General features: G+C 31.7%; 2 protein-coding genes across 4 annotated transcripts in view; both read right to left on the minus strand.

The window, feature by feature from the left end:
• Positions 1-7,015: 7,015 nt before the first annotated feature.
• Positions 7,016-12,905, minus strand: LOC121117343 (uncharacterized). The gene is given in 6 exon segments (XM_040711751.2): positions 7,016-7,867; positions 7,929-8,565; positions 8,647-9,068; positions 9,132-10,436; positions 10,491-11,702; positions 11,704-12,905. Coding segments are annotated over 6 exon segments (4,743 nt in total). The 5' UTR covers positions 12,772-12,905; the 3' UTR covers positions 7,016-7,768.
• Positions 12,906-19,458: 6,553 nt separating this feature from the next.
• LOC121118356 (uncharacterized) overlaps positions 19,459-20,012 on the minus strand; it is a 99,997-nt gene continuing 99,443 nt past the window's right edge. For all 3 annotated transcript variants that reach the window (XM_040712928.2, XM_040712930.2, XM_040712929.2), the window contains one exon: positions 19,459-19,967. In XM_040712928.2, the coding sequence (XP_040568862.2) occupies positions 19,692-19,967 (276 nt within the window). In that variant the 3' untranslated portion in view covers positions 19,459-19,691. The remainder of the gene's footprint in view (positions 19,968-20,012) is intronic.

Below are 20,012 nucleotides of genomic sequence, written 5' to 3' on the forward strand. Positions count from 1 at the left end.
GCAATATAGAAACGCTATTTGATTTTAATGGTAATTTGATGTATTTAATAAGTAGGGATATATTCGTATGTCTACAAAGAAAGATCATATGATTTTTATACAAATACCTTTTCTGATGGGAAGAACCAAAAAACTGACATTGTCATAGTTATAGTTTAAAAAAGATACCAAAAATAGAAAAAGAATTGACCTATTTTTGTTTAAAAAAAAGCCAGTTCTAAAAATAGAAAATAAAATATAACATTATTTATTCTTTTTTTTTTAAACAAAATTTAGGTCATCCACCAATATAATGGACCAGGCCCTCACATTTTATTTTCTAAAAAGTGAAAGAATATTTTCAAAAAGGGAAGAAAGAAAAGGGGCGTATTTATCTCTGCCACCGTCCTCCTATAGTAGGCCTTACTTACAACAATGTTAATTTTATACAATTAACAATGTACTGGATTGTTTTCGGGACAATATTTTTTCCACTATAGTGTACATGCTAAGAGATACAAAAAAACTGAGACATTGATATGGCTTGAGGCCTCTTAGGCCATTTTAATTTGTAAAAAATTATTGGATTTGTCAATTGACATTTGAAATTTTTAGGCCTCTTGTTCCTTCTTTAACATGATGCTATGAGTAGAGATGGTTTTTTTTTTTTGTAAGATCATAAGTAGAAGGCAGGAGCGAGATATATGGTACTCATGAATTAAGACGTTAGTGAATATCAGTTGCCTGTTTTATAATTTGAATTTTGTGGGGTTTCCTATAAATTAATTATCTGTAAATATATATAAAAAATAGAGTTTGTGTGTTTTTCTTTATGGGTAACGACACTGTTAGGCCTAGGAGGCTTAAATTTTGCATGGGTGCCTTTTTTTAACTTGGTCAGGCTAAGATGGGGGCGCTGATTTTTGGGGAGTTCATATAAGGGGGCTTATTCTATACCTGAAAAACGAAAATTGTTTTTGGAGCTCAAGGAGACTAGATAGGGGGTTGAGTTATAAATCAAAATGTAAAATCATAAAAAAAACTAATCGTATAACAAAGTTTTCTAAATTTATTCAAAATCAAAAAAGGTATTGGCAAAAAATTAAATCGATGAGAATTGAAATTTCGTTCTTTTCAGGTGCAAAAAAATGGATTTCCAATGGAATGTTGGATTCATAGATAAAATAGCGTATGTAGATTTTTTTCTAGAAATTCATTTCCATATATATTTGACAAAACAGTTTTTTGATTTTAGGAAAAAATGGCAGTGGTAAAAAAAAGGTAAACTGTATAAGTGGGGAAAAATGGCAAGATTCTTTTAAAGAGATAAATTATTATTTATTACCATTGTAGTTAGATATTCAAACGTCATTGTATCATACTACAAAAATACACATAAAAATTCATTGAAAGAGCCTATAAGTAACTTGTAATTTTTTCCAGCCAACCAGTTTTTTATATATTCATAATAGTACATATGCGTCATATTATTATATCGAGTGGTCCATTAAAATCTGAACGCTCTGAATTTTAAAATTCAGCAAGTTATGATTTATTAATTAACAATAGAATTTCAACAAAATTTATCATATCATAGTTATCATAACTTGACTAGATACATTGGAAGTAAGAATTCAAAGTCCTAAATAAACAAATTCGAGAATTGAAGTACTTTATGTAACTAGGTAATGCAGCCTTTTTCGTTCTCTTTGGACAAGAAAGTATGTTTATAAAGAGACGAAGACCATCGTTCTATTGCAATTTCAGGTTGCTCCAACTGTACTGAGCTTTACAGTTTTCCTCGAAATCTCCAACGAAGGTCGAGTCGATGGAGACTCTTTGACTACCTTCCCGAATCCTTACAGTAGTTTGTCACACCACAGACAACCACTTCTTTTTCTGGCACATCCTGGATCATAACGCAGCGGAAATCGCTGTTCTTGCCTAGTATTATGCAAATGTTTTTCCGGCAATCCAAGAGTCTTGTCAAATATGAATAATCCATCATGTCTAATGATTTTAATTATTATAATTGATAACAGAGAATTAAGTAATAAGCACTTTTTCCATTGGAATCGCTGTCGTGTTTGTTTACTTTTCTTTTTTCATATAATATATTATATTGGTGATAGATATTAAATCAGTTTAAAATAATCTTGCCATTTTTTCCACTTCTACACTTTTCCTTTTTTATTCTCCTGCTATCTTTTCCACGACATTTTTTTCGTTGCCATTTTTTCCAGCCAACCAGTTTTTTATATATTCATAATAGTACATATGCGTCATATTATTACATCGAGTGGTCAATTAAAATCTGAACGCTTTGAATTTTAAAATTTAGCAAGGTATAATTTATTAATTAACAGAGAATTTCAACAAAATTAGTACTATAAATAGATGTGTATCTGAGCTCTCAAATCCTTAATGTAGCCACTCATAGCAGCAATGAAGGATTTCAGGTGGAAGCAGAAGGCCTGGCAGTCGCTGCGGATGCAGTCCTCTGTCATGAAGTCCCTGTGTTTGCTGGCACTATCTTTGAGAGCCTCGATGTTTGGATTACGGATACTGCAAACCTTCCCCTCGACATGCGCCCAAAAGGTGTTCTCAAGGGGGTTGGCATCAGGGATGTAGGGTGGGACCGTCTACGCTGTCAGCAAGTCCCAAACTTTGGAAAGGAAGAAGGACTCTGTCAAAAAGATCAAACTGGATATGGAGGTGCCCAGATCAATCCCTTCAAGTCCATGAGGGCCCATGCAAGGGATCTCCAGCTTTCACAATAGACTATCCAAAGAGCTATCAAAAAGAGTTCAAAAGAGTCTTGTAACGGAGGAGATATTTTTTCGTTGCTGGAGTTAAAAGTGGCCTCTGCACCCTCACAAGGCTCTTTTCATCCACTTTTTTGATAGCTCTTTGGATAGTCTATTGTGAAAGCTGGAGATCCCTTGCATGGGCCCTCATGGACTTGAAGGGATTGATCTGGGCAGTTTTTTTAAGTCCTCCATATCCAGTTTGATCTTTTTGACAGAGTCCTTCTTCCTTTCCAAAGTTTGGGACTTGCTGACAGCGTAGACGGTGGTCCTGGAGATGCCCAAGTGCGCGAACAAAAATTTGTCAACCACATAGAAGTGTCATTTTCTCGAGTTATATGTAAGCTAAAGAGCTCAGGTGTTTTTTGTTTTTTAAATAATTTATTCGTATAATTTTACATTATAATGAAAACATGAATATTTTTTTTCAAGATTTGTCCAATGTTATCTTAACATATATCATTTGTCTTAATAAACCATAAACATTTTTAAGACGAATTCCAAGAACTGACAATTTAAGACCGATAAGACCAGTCCTAATACAGGACTGGACTGAATTCGACCAAATAAATAAGGAACGACATAACACTACATACCGGTCTAGGATTTTCAAAACCGAAACCCAACACTAATATTTATTCAATACAATTACAATATATGTTCAATCGTTTTCAACTCTAAAAAAATATCATTGGATTTGACCTCAATTGTTTAATTAAAGGTATGAAGTGTTTTTGGAGTAATTATTGATTATTGTTTAATTTTAAGTCTTGTCATCAAAATATTTTGTACAATAATTATACTAGTCAACAAATTTTTGCTTTTGGATTAGAATTATTTGTTCTTCATTGTTTTTACCATTTGAAGCGTTAAATGATCTTTCTAACATCAAACGTTTGCTTTTGAGGGTGAATGAGTGCAACATTTCATGAACTATCAAAAAAATATAATAGCTAAATAAATATAAAACAATATTTTGACAAGCAAAAGATCTAAAATAACTATTAATACTAACTTCTAATATTATTTTTGTAGGAGTTATTTTTTTATTATAAATTTGTATATCTTTACTTTACGATAAACAATAATTTGTAACATTGCAATCAAAAATGAATAATTTATTAGGCTTCTAAAGAATCTTTCTTTTCTTTTTTTGTACTCTAGTGCATTTTCTCCGTTCCAGAAATAGATATTTGAATTTTGTAACATGTACGAAAAAACTTTAATTTTTGTTCTATTTCCTATTTGGATCTGTCAAGGCAAAAAATGAAGCCAAATCATCTAAATTTAGACAAGCATTTTAGGCCACAAAAGTCGAAATTTTTAGCATTAAATTTTTATTTTTTCGATGTAAAAGCAATGAGGAACACAATAACTCCATCCAATGAAATTTTATTGACTAGTGTTATTCTTTGAAGAAAAATAAGATTTTCATATTATAAAGTTTGAAACACATTACTTATTAATCTACCTATTACCTATAAATATGCATAAAATTGAGTTTACTGATTTAATCAATCGATTTTTAAAAAAACATAAAAAAAACGATTTATGGACTAATTTAAAGACAATTTTATTCTTAAAAGAGAAAATACACTTTCTCTGCCTTTCAAAAATAATTTATCAACTGAGTATTAATTTTATTAAAATACTACATCGCATTAATAATGAAACGGTAATTTAAACTTATTAATGGACTGAGGATATGTGAATGATCACTCAAAAGATCAAAAAATTGATCATTTTTATGAGAAATCGCTCATTTAGCCATTGATGGGAAAATGATCATTTTTCTAGACTGGTATCAAATAAATAGAGAAAATTTGGATTTTAGTAGATTACAAAAACAGCTTTAATGATTATTTGATGATATTTTTGGAGGGATAATCTACATGCAAAAAATTTTCTCTTTTCGGAGGGAAAATGCCGTGAAGGTTTCAGATATATGCACTAGGCCGGGGTTTTTTTGTTTTTTTTTGTCGTATTTCGATTAAGGCTAATTTGGAAAATTTGGGATTTAGTATACATAGTTCAAAGTTGGAAAGGAGACAAAAGTGTTTTACTTCGTAGATAAAGATTAAATAAAGCTTTTTTCACATTTATTAATGATAATAGACATTATTCTAATCTATAAAAACATTGATTTAGTTTTTTTTCTAAAGCTACTCTATGGAGTAAAAACAGAGAATAACATCAGAAAAAATTGATTTTTCTTTCTGAAAATGTAAAAATAAATGATACGAGCTATACGCAGATCATCAAATTTTCCTAACTTTTTTTTTTCTTCCATAGGACAATTTTAGAAAAAAAAACTTTATAAACACTTTTTATAGGTTTTTATATCAAAAATATTTTGTATAGAATCTAAAAATGTATTCCTTGTATATATATTCGCAATGTAAAGAGTGTATGCCTTTTTTCATAATTTGATCGAGATGTACGACCTAAAGATGACCTCATAGGAAAAGATAATTTTGCATTGATAATGTTCATTCTGTGTCATAACTTTTCTGCACTACCCGTAATCAAAATTCGAAAAAAGTTGAAAATCAAACAACTCTAGTGTGCAAGTTAGTCAATGAAAACTTTGTAATATCCTCCCTAGTTATAATACAGAATTTTTTTAGTTACAGCTCACTGATGGAGCTATGTACATGCTGAATGCTGACCTGGTACCCTGGCCTACCTCTCTCCCCGGAACTTGTTTAAACCCCCTTAGGAGCTATGGGTAATATGTACTACATAATAAGCAACCTTTTTTGAAGAGACAAAGAAAATTGTATGTGAATTTAATTAAAATTATACCCTCACCATTGAAAATTGGCAGCAAGCTCTTGAAGCCATTGGAAGCAATTTGTCTTTCATAAAAGCTAATCTGTGATTTTCCGGAAGCAATTACATAACTTGAAATGAAGCGAAGTAGCTCAATTGACAATGCACTCTTGAAATCAATGTGCGTAGGTTCGTACCGAGGTCAGTCCTAGAGAAGGAAAATATATTTTATGTATTTGGGCATCAAAGAAGATTCCTATGTCAGATGGATTAAATGTAATACTATAATGTTTACTTTTGCTTAATCAATGCAAATCCATATGACCAATGAAAAGAACGTTAAAAATTAATTTGAATTACGAAAAATAGATCAAAACAATTCCTGGAGAAAAAGGGAGAAAAATAACTTCTATCATTCACAGAATCCCTGATCTTCCATTTATGCAAAAGGTTTGTTTCTTCATAGTTATCTTTTATTTCGTCTTTGTCAGAGTTTCGTCTCTGCATAATTTCGTCTTCGTTAGAGTTTTTTCTTCCTCAAAATTTTGTATTCTGACATAATTTTATTAGATATATTATACCAGCCACGAGTAGCTGACGAGCCGAGAGTAATTAATGAGGCACAAGTAAAATTCGCATTTTAGACTGTTGAGCAGGGGTTTTCTTGTATAATTTTTGGTACTTCTATAATGACATGTACTTCATGACGAGTTTTAATCGTGTCCCATCAGTAATAACTAAGTAATTATGACGTCATCCATTTGAAAAAATGTATCAAATTTCTGTATATGGAGTAGGGTAGCAAAACGTGGACTATTAGTTCAATTTTGTTTTCTCATTACTGTAAAAAGGTTTAGTTATTATTTTTTGATATTTTGTTCCCGCTGTCCTTTTTTACATAAGCAAACTATACTAATCATTTAGTCATTTCACTATCATGAGTGAGCAACAATGAAAAAGGCAGTGCATCTCAGATCTCCTAGATGCTGAAGTTGTGATGAAGATTACGGACATTGTTAAGTGTTCTAGGAGTCTGGTTTTTAAGTTGGCTAAGATGAAAAAAAACTGGAGGCCCCCTCTCCAGTATGTCAGGGGACCCCAAGCCACCCTCTGATAGAGGGCATGAAAGCCAGGACGCTCGTGTTGTGCAATGAAATCCTCACGTGGATCAAGGAAAATGGGTCAATTGAGTGTTCAGTTTTAGACGTGCACACCTGTACAACCAATTACAAATTAAAGGGCCAGCTAAAAAACACACCAGATTTACATGCATACATCCTTCAAGGGAAAAATACTTCGTTGCTTATTTCCAATCTTAAGAAATAGCAAATATTTCAAAATTTCGAGTTTGCTATTAATAAACTTGAATAAAGAGAAGAAAATACTGTGCAAGCTATGATTAATAATTGCATATTTTTTTTATTACGCAGTTCATGATCAAAAGAAAGAAACTGGGATTATAGTCATGAATATATATTTTTTATTCTTATGGTCAAAATAAATGCAATTGATTTTTTTTTACATGAATACATACATATATTAGTTAAAATTTAAAGAAATATAAAATGAGAGAAGTTCAAATCCCATGAACTTAATATCTACTTGAATACATAAAAAATGTATTGTGAAAAATAAATAAAAAAGATTAGATAAAACTATATAACTATAGGTATACTTAAATCAGACTTTTTTCTTTTTTCGTCTGGGAAGCCTCCAAGCCATGTAAAGAATGTAATTCATGACTTCTTCCATCAATATTGGTGTGACAGATATAGAAAATATCAAAGTATGAAACATACACATACTATGCTTAATAAGCCTAAGTGGAAGTGTATGAAGCTTGGAAGAGAAAAATTGGGACTCATTGTTCAACCATACACTGGGCATGGCCCTTTTCAAGCCCGCCCAAGCAAGTTGAAGTACATAAGCTCAACGTCCAATGTGTGTATGGTAGAATTGCAAAGTGCAGACCATCTTATCAATAGATGCCCCACCCTATCTTACGAGAGACATTAAGCCATGAATGAGGAAAACGAACAAATTCGTATTTTAAAATTTATGAAATGTAAAATATCATTGAACAAAATTTTAATGTAAACTAGGTTTAAGAATTTGCTGTAGAGCACAATTACCCCGTTGTGTGGACGTGTCCGTTGACTTATATTTGTACATTTTTATTTGATGTAAGTATGGCAAATAGGAATAAATATTTAACTAGCTAACTTCTTTTTTCGTGCTCTTAACTGACGTTTAACTATCGTGTGAGGAGATGAATTACTTTCTTCTAAATCCTGGACAGGACTAAAAACCTAAAATAGAGAATAGTAATTCCTACTTCATAAAATAACATTTAAAAGAATAAAAAGGTACCTCTAGTTTTCCAGGGTTATAAAGCGTCTTTCGAGTTGATCTGCGCGGTGTAGGAATAGGAATAAAATTGTCTATACTTATGTCAGAATTACCAACATTTTTCAAAGTATTTCGTCCTTTACGTGGCGTCTCCTTAAAATTGTCCTCCATATTAACGTACTTTCTTCTAGGTTTCCGAACTGACAGAGTAATTTGACTAGAATTGCGCGTGTTGTAAGGAATATTTTCATCTCCTTCAGTGCCCTCCTCAGTATTATTATCAAAATTGCCCTTCGCCGAAGTAGAAGATATTGGAGAAAGGGTTGATGATTCACTAATCCTTGATTTTTTACGAGCACTACGAACTCGACCTTTTTTTTTCGTTTTGATTTTACTCGATATTTCAACTGAAACATTTAGTGACTCGTCAGCTTCAAGCATGCTCTTTTGCAATGAATCATCGGATATGTTAGATGTTAATCCTATTTGCTTCTGTAGTTCGCGATTGGCATCCTTATACTCTTGAATAACTTTACCATTTGTTCTTTTTATCTTTTCAATTTCACGTGAATGCTTATTGTTGGCTCTTGAAATCTGAGACTTAAGACTGTCAATCTCACTTTTTAGAGAATTTTCCTGAGTTTCTACATTGACATCCCTTAAAAAAGAAAGAGAGAAAAGAAGGATCAATGAATAATTTGATGAGAAAAATAGTAATCAAGCACAAAAGCGATCTTACAATGATTGCTGGACTTGCTCTTCCAATATCTTAATGGTTACCCCTTTTTTCTCCAATTCATTTTTCAATGATGAAGCCACATTGTTTTTTGTGGGAGAGGATCTAATAATAACGTCTCGTATCCTAGTAGATTCTTGCTTTAATCTAGATATTTCTTCTTCTTTGGTTTTAAATGCCTTTGAGTAAGTGAACATAGTAGCCTCCCTTTGATTACGTGCTTGACGTATTTCTTCATTTTTTGAGTGGATTTCTTCCTCAAGGTGCGATATTTTCAATTGCAATTCAGACAACTGAGATGCATCAATGACTTTACTTTCTAATTGGGATATTTTATCTAATAACTTGTTCTTCTCCAAGTTTTTGGAATCCAACTCTTCTTTTAAGATCTCAATCATATTTTCTTCTCTTTCTTTTGAATTTAGCTGCGAAATAAATAAAATATGGACCAGTCAATTTATATGTCAATACCTAAATTAATAAATTACCTGATTCTTGAGAGAGTCGATTTGATTTTGTTGCTCTCCAATTTTTTTACCAAGAACCTTACAGTCTTTTGTTTCTTCATTGAACTTTTTAATTTGAACTTCTAGTACTTTGAGTTCTGAATTTTGATTGTCTATCATTTGACGGTTTGCCACATCTGTTTGAATTAAATGCTTAACTTCTTTTTGAAGGCTACTAATTTCAAGTTCTTTATCGGACAAAAGCTTAGTTTTTTCATCATCTGAGGCTTTGATTTTAACTTTGGATTGCCTTAAACTCTCGATTTCATCATTTAAATCCTTTTCTTTCCTGTCTCTTTCATCATGTATCTTCTTTAAACTTTTTTCGAGCTCCTCATTAACTATCTTGTATTTATCAAGCTCTTTGATAGTTTTCTTCAGTTCTTCCGATGTAGAAGACAGTTTTTCATCGATGCTACTCCTCTCATTTTCTTTTTTCTCGAGGTTTGCGATTTTTTCTTCAGCTAAAGTTATTTCATAGTCCTTGTCTACGATTATATTTTCTAATTGTTGAATATACGATGCATTTTCTTCAACTTTATTATTTAATGAGCTAATTTCCTTATCTGATTTATGCAGACCACATTTTAATTCAGAAATTCTTGCTTGTACCTTTTCAACTTCTTTATCTTTTTCAGATAAAGATTTATTATTTGTCTTAATTATTTTATCCTTCTCTTCAAGTACTTTTCTAACATTGTCGAGTTCCTCAGTTATTATCCTGTGTTCAACATTCTCAAATTCTTTAGTTTCAAGAACAGACATGTCCGGTAAAATATCTTTTTGTTTCTCTTTGCCACAAGGAGAGGAGAGTGAACCCAAGACACTAACTTCAGACTCCAGTAGACTAATTTTGGATTTCAATTCATTGTTCTTTGCTAGAAGAGCTTCTGAAGTGTCCATAGCGTTTTGTAACGTTGTTTGAAAATCTTCAATTCTCAATTCTGCTTTATCTTTGAAAACTTCAAAATCCTCTTTGATAGTACGATTTTCATCCTCAAGTTTCAATATTCTTCGATTGAGTTCTTTTTCATTCTCTTCAGAGTCTTTTAATATCACATTACGTTCAAGTTTCTGACCACTAGTTAATTTTTCTTTTTTAAGATTACTTAGCTCCAAAATCAAGTTAGATTTTTCAGCAAGTAACTCCGTAACCTCCGTACGAAAGTTTATCACTTGTTCTTCTAAATTTTCTTTTTCTTCTTGACGATGATTAGACTCAGAAATAAGAATAGAGTATTCGTGCTGTGCGTCTCTTAATGCCAGTGTTAACTTTGTGCATTCAGTCTAAAAATAAAACAAATTTAATAAATTTACAAGTTAAATTTTTATTAATATTACCCTTAACGAGCTTATATCCAAAGTCATCTTCTGCAATTCATCATCCTTAGCTATAAATTCTTCCCCAGCTTCATCTAAAAGATTTTTAAAGTAAGACACCTCCTCATTCTTTTTTGAGAGTTTATTTTTAGTATCACTTAACTGGTTTCTCAAATCAATTAGTATGGGTTTCGTGGACATAGACTCAATTGCTAAGTCTTTACTCTTATTTTCTTGAGAAAGTGCAATATTTTTATCTTCTAAACGCTGTATTCTAGTTTTGAAGCTTTGATTTTCAAATTTAAAAAACGTAAGGTCTTCTTGAAGTTTTTGTTTTACGCCAAGTAGAGAATTATACGTTTCTTTCATTGCCTTAAACTGTTTATCACTTTCTCCAAGTTCAGTAATTTTAACATCAAGTGCAGTTTCTAATGTGGCAATACGATTTGAATTATCTTCATCTGTTTGTTCATACCTTTTACGTTTGCGACACTCATTGTAGGCATTCTCTAACTGAGTAATTCTCCATGAGCTAAGATTTTCAATACGATCCGTTGATTCTTGGAGACGTTTTTGCCATTGTTGTTCATTTTGAAGCATCATTGTATCAAATTTGCTACATAATTCAGATCGAATTTCAGTCTCTAGAGTCATATTTTTATCCATCTCTTCATTTAGTCTTTGCCTTAGCTGAGTGACTAGATCAGTAAGTGCTTCAAACTGATCTGGGCAAGAATTGCTTATCAGGGATGATTCATCCTCTTGTTCATGTTCTTCTGTTTCTTCATTTAATATCTGTGGATGTTGTATTGTTGAACTTATTATAGGATTTTCCCAAGCAATAGAGCCTCTTCCAAATAAATTAGATGTTCTCTTATGCTCAAATAAAATGGAAGAAAATGTTGACCTTCTCCTAGACTTCGGTGTTTTAAATTCTCTAACATACTTAATTTTACTGGTAATCGCAGCGAATTTAAGAGCCTGAAGAGTTTCATCAAATAGATATGGAGCTTGACTTATGTTCACTATCATAGATGCCTGTCCCAGTCCTTTGAAGAAAACCTGTAGTAAACGAGTAAGCTTTGAGTCTCGAAAGGGAACGACAGAATGTTTTTTCAAATCCTTTATGTATTGATTATCTCTCAACGCCTTCATGACACGTCCCAACACGAGAAGTGAAGTATTTATGTTCCCAGTTTCTTTCTGTCTTTTTAAATCATTTTGAGTCTTTTTTAATACGCTCAGAGCCTGCCAAGTCACAAAAAGATAAAATACTAACACGACCATATTTTGGTTCATTGCTATCACAAAATTTCATCATTTTAATGGTAAAAATACAATGACTTCTTGAGGAGTTATGATTGAGTTTCGTGGCAGCAAATTGCAGATTCTTTCTCCCAATTAAGAGAAGTTGGTAGGCCTCGTCCGCAGAGGAGACTTGAACTTCTTTCAGACCTTTTATATATATACTTCCCTTCCGATCTTCAGCTAATTTTAGAGGTAATCTTCTCACCTTTTCTTTATTGGATGGCAAAGGTATTTTTTGGAAAAGATCATAAATGTTTTCGTTGTATATTTCCGCAAAGGAAACCCATAATGAATAGTAGACTCCTTCTCGATCCACCTTACTCACTTTAGTATTTTCTCTTTCTCGATGTCCAAGACTCGGAAACATGGTGGCCAGACTCTGAGCACTCACGTCCGTACAGATGCTGTCGCACTCACTCAGCCCGGATTCACTCTCCGCCTCCACTTGCGTATTCAGAAACCGCCCCAGGCTCAGCACTTCCTTCTTCTCTCGCTCCAACTTATCATGACTCGCGGAAATCTGGACGGAGTCGAAGCCGTGGGGCAGAAGGGGACTCCGATCCAGAAAGTGCTCTTCTCCAAGGGAATTAAAGATGAGATCCAGAGAGCGCGGCAAAATCCCAGGACTGGCAGGAGTGCCTTGCACAGTGAAAGTCTTTCCCGAGGACGTGGCTCCATACGTGAAGATCAACTGGTTCTCCCCCGACAAAAAGGCCTCCAGTCTCTCAAGGACCATCTCACGGAAAAAAGAGGACTGGTCCACGTTCGGAGCGAAAATCCGGGTAAATTCAAAGTGTTGACTGAAATCCACTCCTCCTTGGGGATCCGTCAAGATCTCATTCTTCATATAAGTAAAACGGGTCTTCACATTCCGGAATTCTTCTTCCTCCTCCTCTTCCAGTCGGGGTTTGAGGCGCGCGTAGACCCGGAGGCCCCTCGGCTTCTTCTCCACTCCAGTCTCTGAAGAAATGGATGGTGGCGATCCCTTCTCCATATTTTCCTTCTTTTTCCACTCACTCCAAGAGAACTCCCACAAGCGACAAGCACCAACTCTCAACTAAGAACTGTGTAGCAACTCCAAGTCGAATCAAATCCCTCCTTTTTCATTCAAATCTTTTCATTCACTTAACAGAAAAATATACAAACTACAAAGTGGACGTTCACCCGCTTCCCTATTGAGCGCTCAACAAAGGTAGCTAAAAATATGTGTGGCCATTACACACTACCCATCCCAGTTATTCTACTGATTATAGTTAATTAAGTGTACCCCCTATGCGTAACTAGAAAATAGAACTTGACCATTTAATTAACTATTATCTCATTGGAATCGATATTCGAGACATTGTTGCCTTTTAATGACTATTGGAAATATTGACTATTAAGAGAGGAGCTAGAAAACAGCATTAAATAGCCTTATTTTAATAGTAAACGGTTAAAAAATTACGAACACATTTATTTAAACATACCTGTTTAATTATATCGTCCAAAATATATAGAACATCATTACCTACAATTTAAACATATATTTACAATGCTGAACACAAAAATATTAATTGTATATTTATTACCGAAAATATTTTTTTCTTAAAAAATACTTTTAAATAATTCACAAAGTTTAAATCGACAAGTTTACATTAAATATTAAAGTCTAACCTTAAAAAGTGGTTCTAATAAATTATTATTTATTACACAAATAAATATAATTAATACTATAGCAATCAATGAATAATGATATTAATTAATATAACTAAATATCAGTCAGAAATAATTAAACATACAGAACCCAATCAAAATATAAGATGAAGTATTATGAATAAAGAATTTACAGCAGGCTTGGAACCGTTCAACTTTTTCCGTTCATTCACTCATTTTCTGAAAATGTTCCATTATTCCTTTTTAGAAATGTAGATAAAACATGAAAAAAAAAAGATTGTGGGAATTTTAAAAATTGAAGTATTCATGGCGTCCATCTTGTTAAAGAATAAAATGCTGAACTTTTAAATTACTACGAATTATGATCATTAACTAACTTCAGAACCAAGGGATAAAAAACCTAGAGTGATTATGTGAAAAAGTAGTGGAAGCCTTCAAAAAAGAAGAAATAGTTCACCAAAATAGTTAGGTATATTCAAAACATAAATGGTGCTTCAAATATTTTATTTTCTTAAATGCTTGTTCTAATTATAATAATGTATTACCATGATGTATTATATGAATTGAGACATGTCAATAGTAATTGTTGGGTTTCGGTCTGGAAATCGTAGACTGGTCTGAGACGGTTATATTTTTTGTTGGTCCAAACTAATTCGGTCCCATAAAAAGATCAGTCTTGACCAGTCTCATATAAAAATTCAGTCTAGATCGGTCCAAAGGAAAAGTTCGGTCCAGATCGAGCCAAGGGAAAAAATTAGGTCTATTTCGGTCCCAAAAATATCGGTCTAGACCAATATTTTATTTTATTTTTGATCCCGCCGTCTCTTATACGTATACATAAAGTTGATAATTCTGTAGTGAAAACGCGTGCAAGGAGAAGGGGGGAAGACTTATGGTATCATTGTTTAAAATACTGAGGTGATTATCAGCTGCCTGCTTTATTATGATTTTTGAGGGTATAAAGAAAGTATTTAATCGCAAAAAGTTTAATGAAGATATACTACGTATAATTAACTTAGACGTTTTTTATCCGTTACAGTAGATTTGAAAACGTAACACTCCATGAAGTTGTAATTCATTATGAACCTTATTCTCAGAATAATAGCTAATGAAACGACAAAGTAGAGTATTTGAAATATATTTGAAGCTCAAAGTTTAAAAAAGAAGGATTTAATTAAATATAATCTACACACTAAAAAATAAAGCATTAAACATTTAAGTTAAATATACAAAATTAAGCAATTAAAATCATATAACTATTAATACTAATAAATTATAAATACAGAATATTGAAATAATAGATTGATCCAGATAATTTTTTCTTGTTTTAACATCGGAATCCAGTTAAATATGTCATAACTTTAAGTTGCTAAACACAAGCCAGACGTAGATTTTAATCAAAAAAATCATCGCCCTTATTTATTAATGTGGAAGTTGCTATATACAATTGTGCACATGCTAGATATATCTCAACAGATGAGATCTAAATAATTATTAATAATAAAGTAAATGCCAAAATTATAAAATTAGACAATAAATATACTAATAAAAAAAATGTTAGAATTAAATCCATCGTAAAGATTTAGTGCAAAAGCTAATTATGCCTTTTACGAGTTTTCTGAACACCATTTCTTGGGGCTTAACAACCATAGCTAATCCTTAAGTAATAAAAAAGTAATATTTATTGACTATGTAATATTGGAAAACCTAATGATCATGCCCAAGTCTTTAAGTGAAGACACTAATATCAGATAAACTAGTTGCGAACAGTCCAAAGCTACTACTCCCGTTGTTGTGACCATTTAAGCACTTGTTTTTGCCATTTAATGAGTTGTGTATCATAATTCTTGATACTTATACTTTAGAAAAGGCATATTAACATTTCAAAGAAGTTTAAAGAGCATTGTTATTTTTTTCAGATTTGATCAAGATAGACTTCGTTTTAATTCTCAAATTGAACGTTTATTTCAAGAAAATGAGATAAAAAAATTCACGGATATAAAAAACCGTGGATAAATTGTGTTGACCCTAAAGCATTAATGTAATATATAATAAAGTCTTCTTCATATTTTTCGCCCTATCATCACAGTATATTGTTCCTTATATTTTGTTTAATTTAAAAGTGAATAATGACCTCTCTTTCTTAATTTTTTCAAAAGGACTTCCTATACCTATTGTCAAAGTGAATCATATATGTTCATCAAAGAGTCTGAACCGTTATGATGATATCAATAACATTTTAGCATATTTAAAAAAATAAACAGAATGAACCCAAACCAGCTTCAAGAATAAAGTATGTCATTGGGATATTGGAAGAAGCAGTACATCATCAATACTTTAATTCGAACAATCATATCAGCTTCATTTTATAACAACATAACCTTCACTCTCTAAGTGCGAAAGGACGAAGATAATTTCCTGAATTTTTAGGATTTCTTTTATTTTGGCAGCTTTATATAATCAAATTTGAGAATCTGGAATTATTTATTTGCCATTTGAATCGCATATAAGAGGAATAACAATTGTGTTCTCAGTTCAAGGAGGAGCGCCAGTCTCAATAATGTATTATTTAAAATCTAGAGTTAAATTATTGGATGAAAAATAAAAGTATGTTTCTATAATAATTGACGAAGTCTATTCCTCAAAGAGAGTTGAATTTAGTGGTGACAGTTTTTTGGATGTGATAAGAAAGGAAACTATTCTAAAACGATACTTTGTTTTATGGTGAAGAGTGTACTTGGGGAAATACAGTGACATGGTACCATTCACAAATATTAAATCTTGCATTATAAAACAATATTATATGATAGTTCTTGAAGTTGTTACCAAATTAGGCCTAGACCCCGGTGCAACCATTACGAGGGAGCATGCCTCAATCAGAAAATTCTATGTGGATGAACTAGGAAATTGAATTTTTTCTAGATATATACTGAATCCTTTTACCCCTTCCGAAAGAAAAATATTTATAACAACTTTACTAGCAAATGAAAATTATCATGCTCATCTTTTGAAAATAAGGATGTTATTCTTGAGCCCGAGTTTGGGCATGTGAGCCAAACATACAACAGGGAGCTAGGTAAAGGATTTAAATTATCTCACAAACTTAATCATAAAGTTGCTCCTCAACCAATTGAAAAGTGTAATGTTGATCTTTCTGTAAGGTTTTTTCACGAGTCCACTCTGAATGCACTTAACCATTATGTGTAGAAAGATGATCAATTCAGAAGCTTCAAAGAAACAGCACAAGTTATGGATATTTTTAAGTGCTTTTGGAATTGCATAAATGGTAACTCTAATACTATGTACGTCCGAAAGAGAGATGATTCATTAAAACCAATTTTTGTAAATGAGCAGGAACAAATTGATTTCTTGATTAAGTTTGCAGAATGGATTAAAAAATTGGAGACAACACTCCCAAAGAAAAATGGAGGTAGGTTATCTTCCGAGACATTTCATCCCACCTATCAAACATCCATAGGACTAGCCCATTTAGCCATATATTTACTGGATAAAAATATAGTTAAGTTTATTTTTCTTCGTAAAATTAATTCGGTCCTAATAGAAAGACGTTTTCGTTGGTATAAACAACTTTCTTGTGGAAATTACTATATCCGTTGTCGAAAGTTTGAGGCAGAAAGAAAAATTCGTTTTAGCCTACTTTTAAAATCAATATCATCAATTTTAGTCGATACTAAAGAGTCTAATTATACAAGTGAAGAAGATTTCTACATTTATCTTCCAATTCTGCTATGAAATTATATTCACTTAAAGGTCTGGAGCCTCTCATTTATTTTGTCTGTGGCTATATTACCCATTCTATTTTAAACCCGTGAAATTGGTAGTGCAGTACCTAGTTCTTATCTTCGGATGGAGATATTATTTTCCCAATGGATGAATTGGAAAAATATAAAGAATTAGACTCCTTTCTTAATGAAATTAATAGAGGTGGTCTAAACAAGCCCAACCATGTAATCTATCTTCTTTGAGGACATCTCTATAAATTGTTACAGCCTATTTTTTCAAATCAAGAAAGGTGAAATGTTATTTTATCAATGGCTACTCCAAGAAATGTTTTTGTAAAAGTTGCACAATTTTTTTTTAGTTCTAATCAAACTACAGCATGGTTTGAAAAATCTTCAAGCTGTAATAATCATCTTCTCAGCAGCACTTTCTTTAATCAAATTGCATCAAAAGGCTTATTATGTTTGCAAAAAAAAAATGATGTTTGAAGCAAACAGCCATCTTCATGTAAATAAAAAAATTCAAAGCTGAAATAAAAAAAATAGTGAATTAGCTCCTTTTTTTCTTTAATGTCATTTGTATATTGTACATATTATATTTGTTTCATTATGAAATTACTTGTTAAGTTTTCAATAAATAAAAAAATAAAAAAAGAGCAGTCCAAAAGAAGATATCGTTCCATATTCATTTCAGTGTTCCCTGGATACATAGCACTAAAAGTTGCGATAATACTACGCAACATTTTCCTACTTTCGAAATCACAAAAACCTCTCTATCATTAAAAACAAGCAGATTTTGTTGTTTTTGAACTTTGAAGTAAAAATATGAAGGGTCTTGGATCTGAAGTACCCGCGTACGGTATAAGTAAATTTGTATTATCCAAAAAGATCAAAGATATTTTATACAACTCTATACAGTATAGAGTTGTATAAAATATACAACCTTAAGGATTTGTTGCAGTGCAATAATACTAAGCCCTTTTTGGACTATGAGTAGAATTGAGGAGTGATACCGGAATAATTATTGCCAATGTTCTTAAATAGGTCCTTTTGCCCCTCCTAAAACATAATGACAGTAGAGCTGCTCTCGTCCAAAATATTCTTCAAATTCCCAGACTTACCATATTGATTTTCGGTTTCTTTATTTTAACATGCCTGAAATACATATCACTACTCTTATTCACCCTTCGACGCGCCAATATATTTAGTTTAATATTAGAGCAAGCTTATAGTAGGACGCTGTGATAAAAACAAATTCTATTTTAGCCCTACTTTTCGTATACAAGAGCATCTTTTAAGTACTCAATAAAAATTTTTTTGAGTATCCAAAGTATTTTGTTGGTCTACAATTCCTTTTTCTTCAAAATGAAAAATAAGGATTATGTTTATATGTATCACTTGAGAAAAGGAACCTTTCCGAAACTTTTGAAATTCAACAACATAACTTTAAAATTGAAACTTCTGAATTTATTTAAAAATAGAGAATGTTGTTTAAAAAAAAAAGTAATTTTCAAATGGCTATAGAGGTTAAAAAACGCCATATAAAGACTGAAACTTTACAAACGTACCATAAGATCAAATTAACAGGTCACCCTAAAAATAGGACACTATTACATCTACTAAAATAAAAATTTAGAAAAGGTTGACATTTTACCTTTTTATGACCTTAAAACTATACTTTATTAATTTAAATTCTTAATTAACTATTGCTTTTAGCATAAAAAGGCTTTAATGATCACGATATTCCGGAGTTTCTTCTTATTACTTTGAGATTAGATTAAAAAAATGTACATTTATGGATGAAAATGTAATCTTCGGGGTAGGGGGGCTTAGCAGCCAATCTTAATTTTTTTTACTAAAATACTACCAAGATATGTAGTCACTTGGAAAATTGGGCAAAAGTTTTATTTGCTCATTTCCATAAATCCCCACCCCATCCCCACTTATAGTGCTTTGATTTTCTTTATTTATTAAAACATGAATATATAAAAGAGAAAAATAAGTTTTTTCTCTTCTGAAATATTTTGTAGGATTTTTTTTTTTGACTGATTTAAAAATACTAACACACACACACATTTATGTTTTATAAATGAATGAGGATTTTAACTTCTAAAAATAAAAAAATTATCACCACGAATAAACCTAATGGGCTTTGAAGGAAACATTTCATAATACTTTAGCATTAAATTTATCAAACCTACATACATAATTTAAAGAGCAAGTAATGAATTGCCAGATGGTTTAATACATATTTAGATAAAAATAATACAAGTTATACGACAGAAATATCGAGTACAAATATAAATTTTAATTGATGCAAGCTATTACAAATAGGTAACAACATATTGTACTATGAGGAATTTTGACAAGAAAAAATATAAGTAATAAGAGAGACAATAAATAGTATTATGTAGTCTCGGATTCACTTATTTTTGAAATATATACTAATTATTGAAAGGATAAATTCATAACTGAATGACACGATATGTCGTCTAATGCTTTCTTGATTCATCTTCAAGCTTTATTCTTCAGTAAGTCTAGAAATGGGGATATCATAGTCTTCGTATTCATTATTGTGGGAAGATGGATCGTCATAGTCCTCATATTCACCATTATTTAAAGGTTTTAAGACTACAGTTGAATGTTTAAGTTCCTGGGTTATGACTTGAATTTCATTCTTGCTTTTGTTGATAGTTTGTTTCGGTGGTATTAGAGGTGCAATTTTAGGGGGCACCGCTGGACTATCAAGGAGGCATCCTTCGGATCGGAATTGATGATGATTTGAAGAATTTAAGGACTACAATTAATCGTATAAAAATAAATTAATTATTAAAAATATATA

The sequence above is a fragment of the Lepeophtheirus salmonis genome, chromosome 5 (assembly GCF_016086655.4).
Source record: "Lepeophtheirus salmonis chromosome 5, UVic_Lsal_1.4, whole genome shotgun sequence".
Taxonomy (NCBI): Eukaryota; Metazoa; Arthropoda; class Copepoda; order Siphonostomatoida; family Caligidae; genus Lepeophtheirus; species Lepeophtheirus salmonis.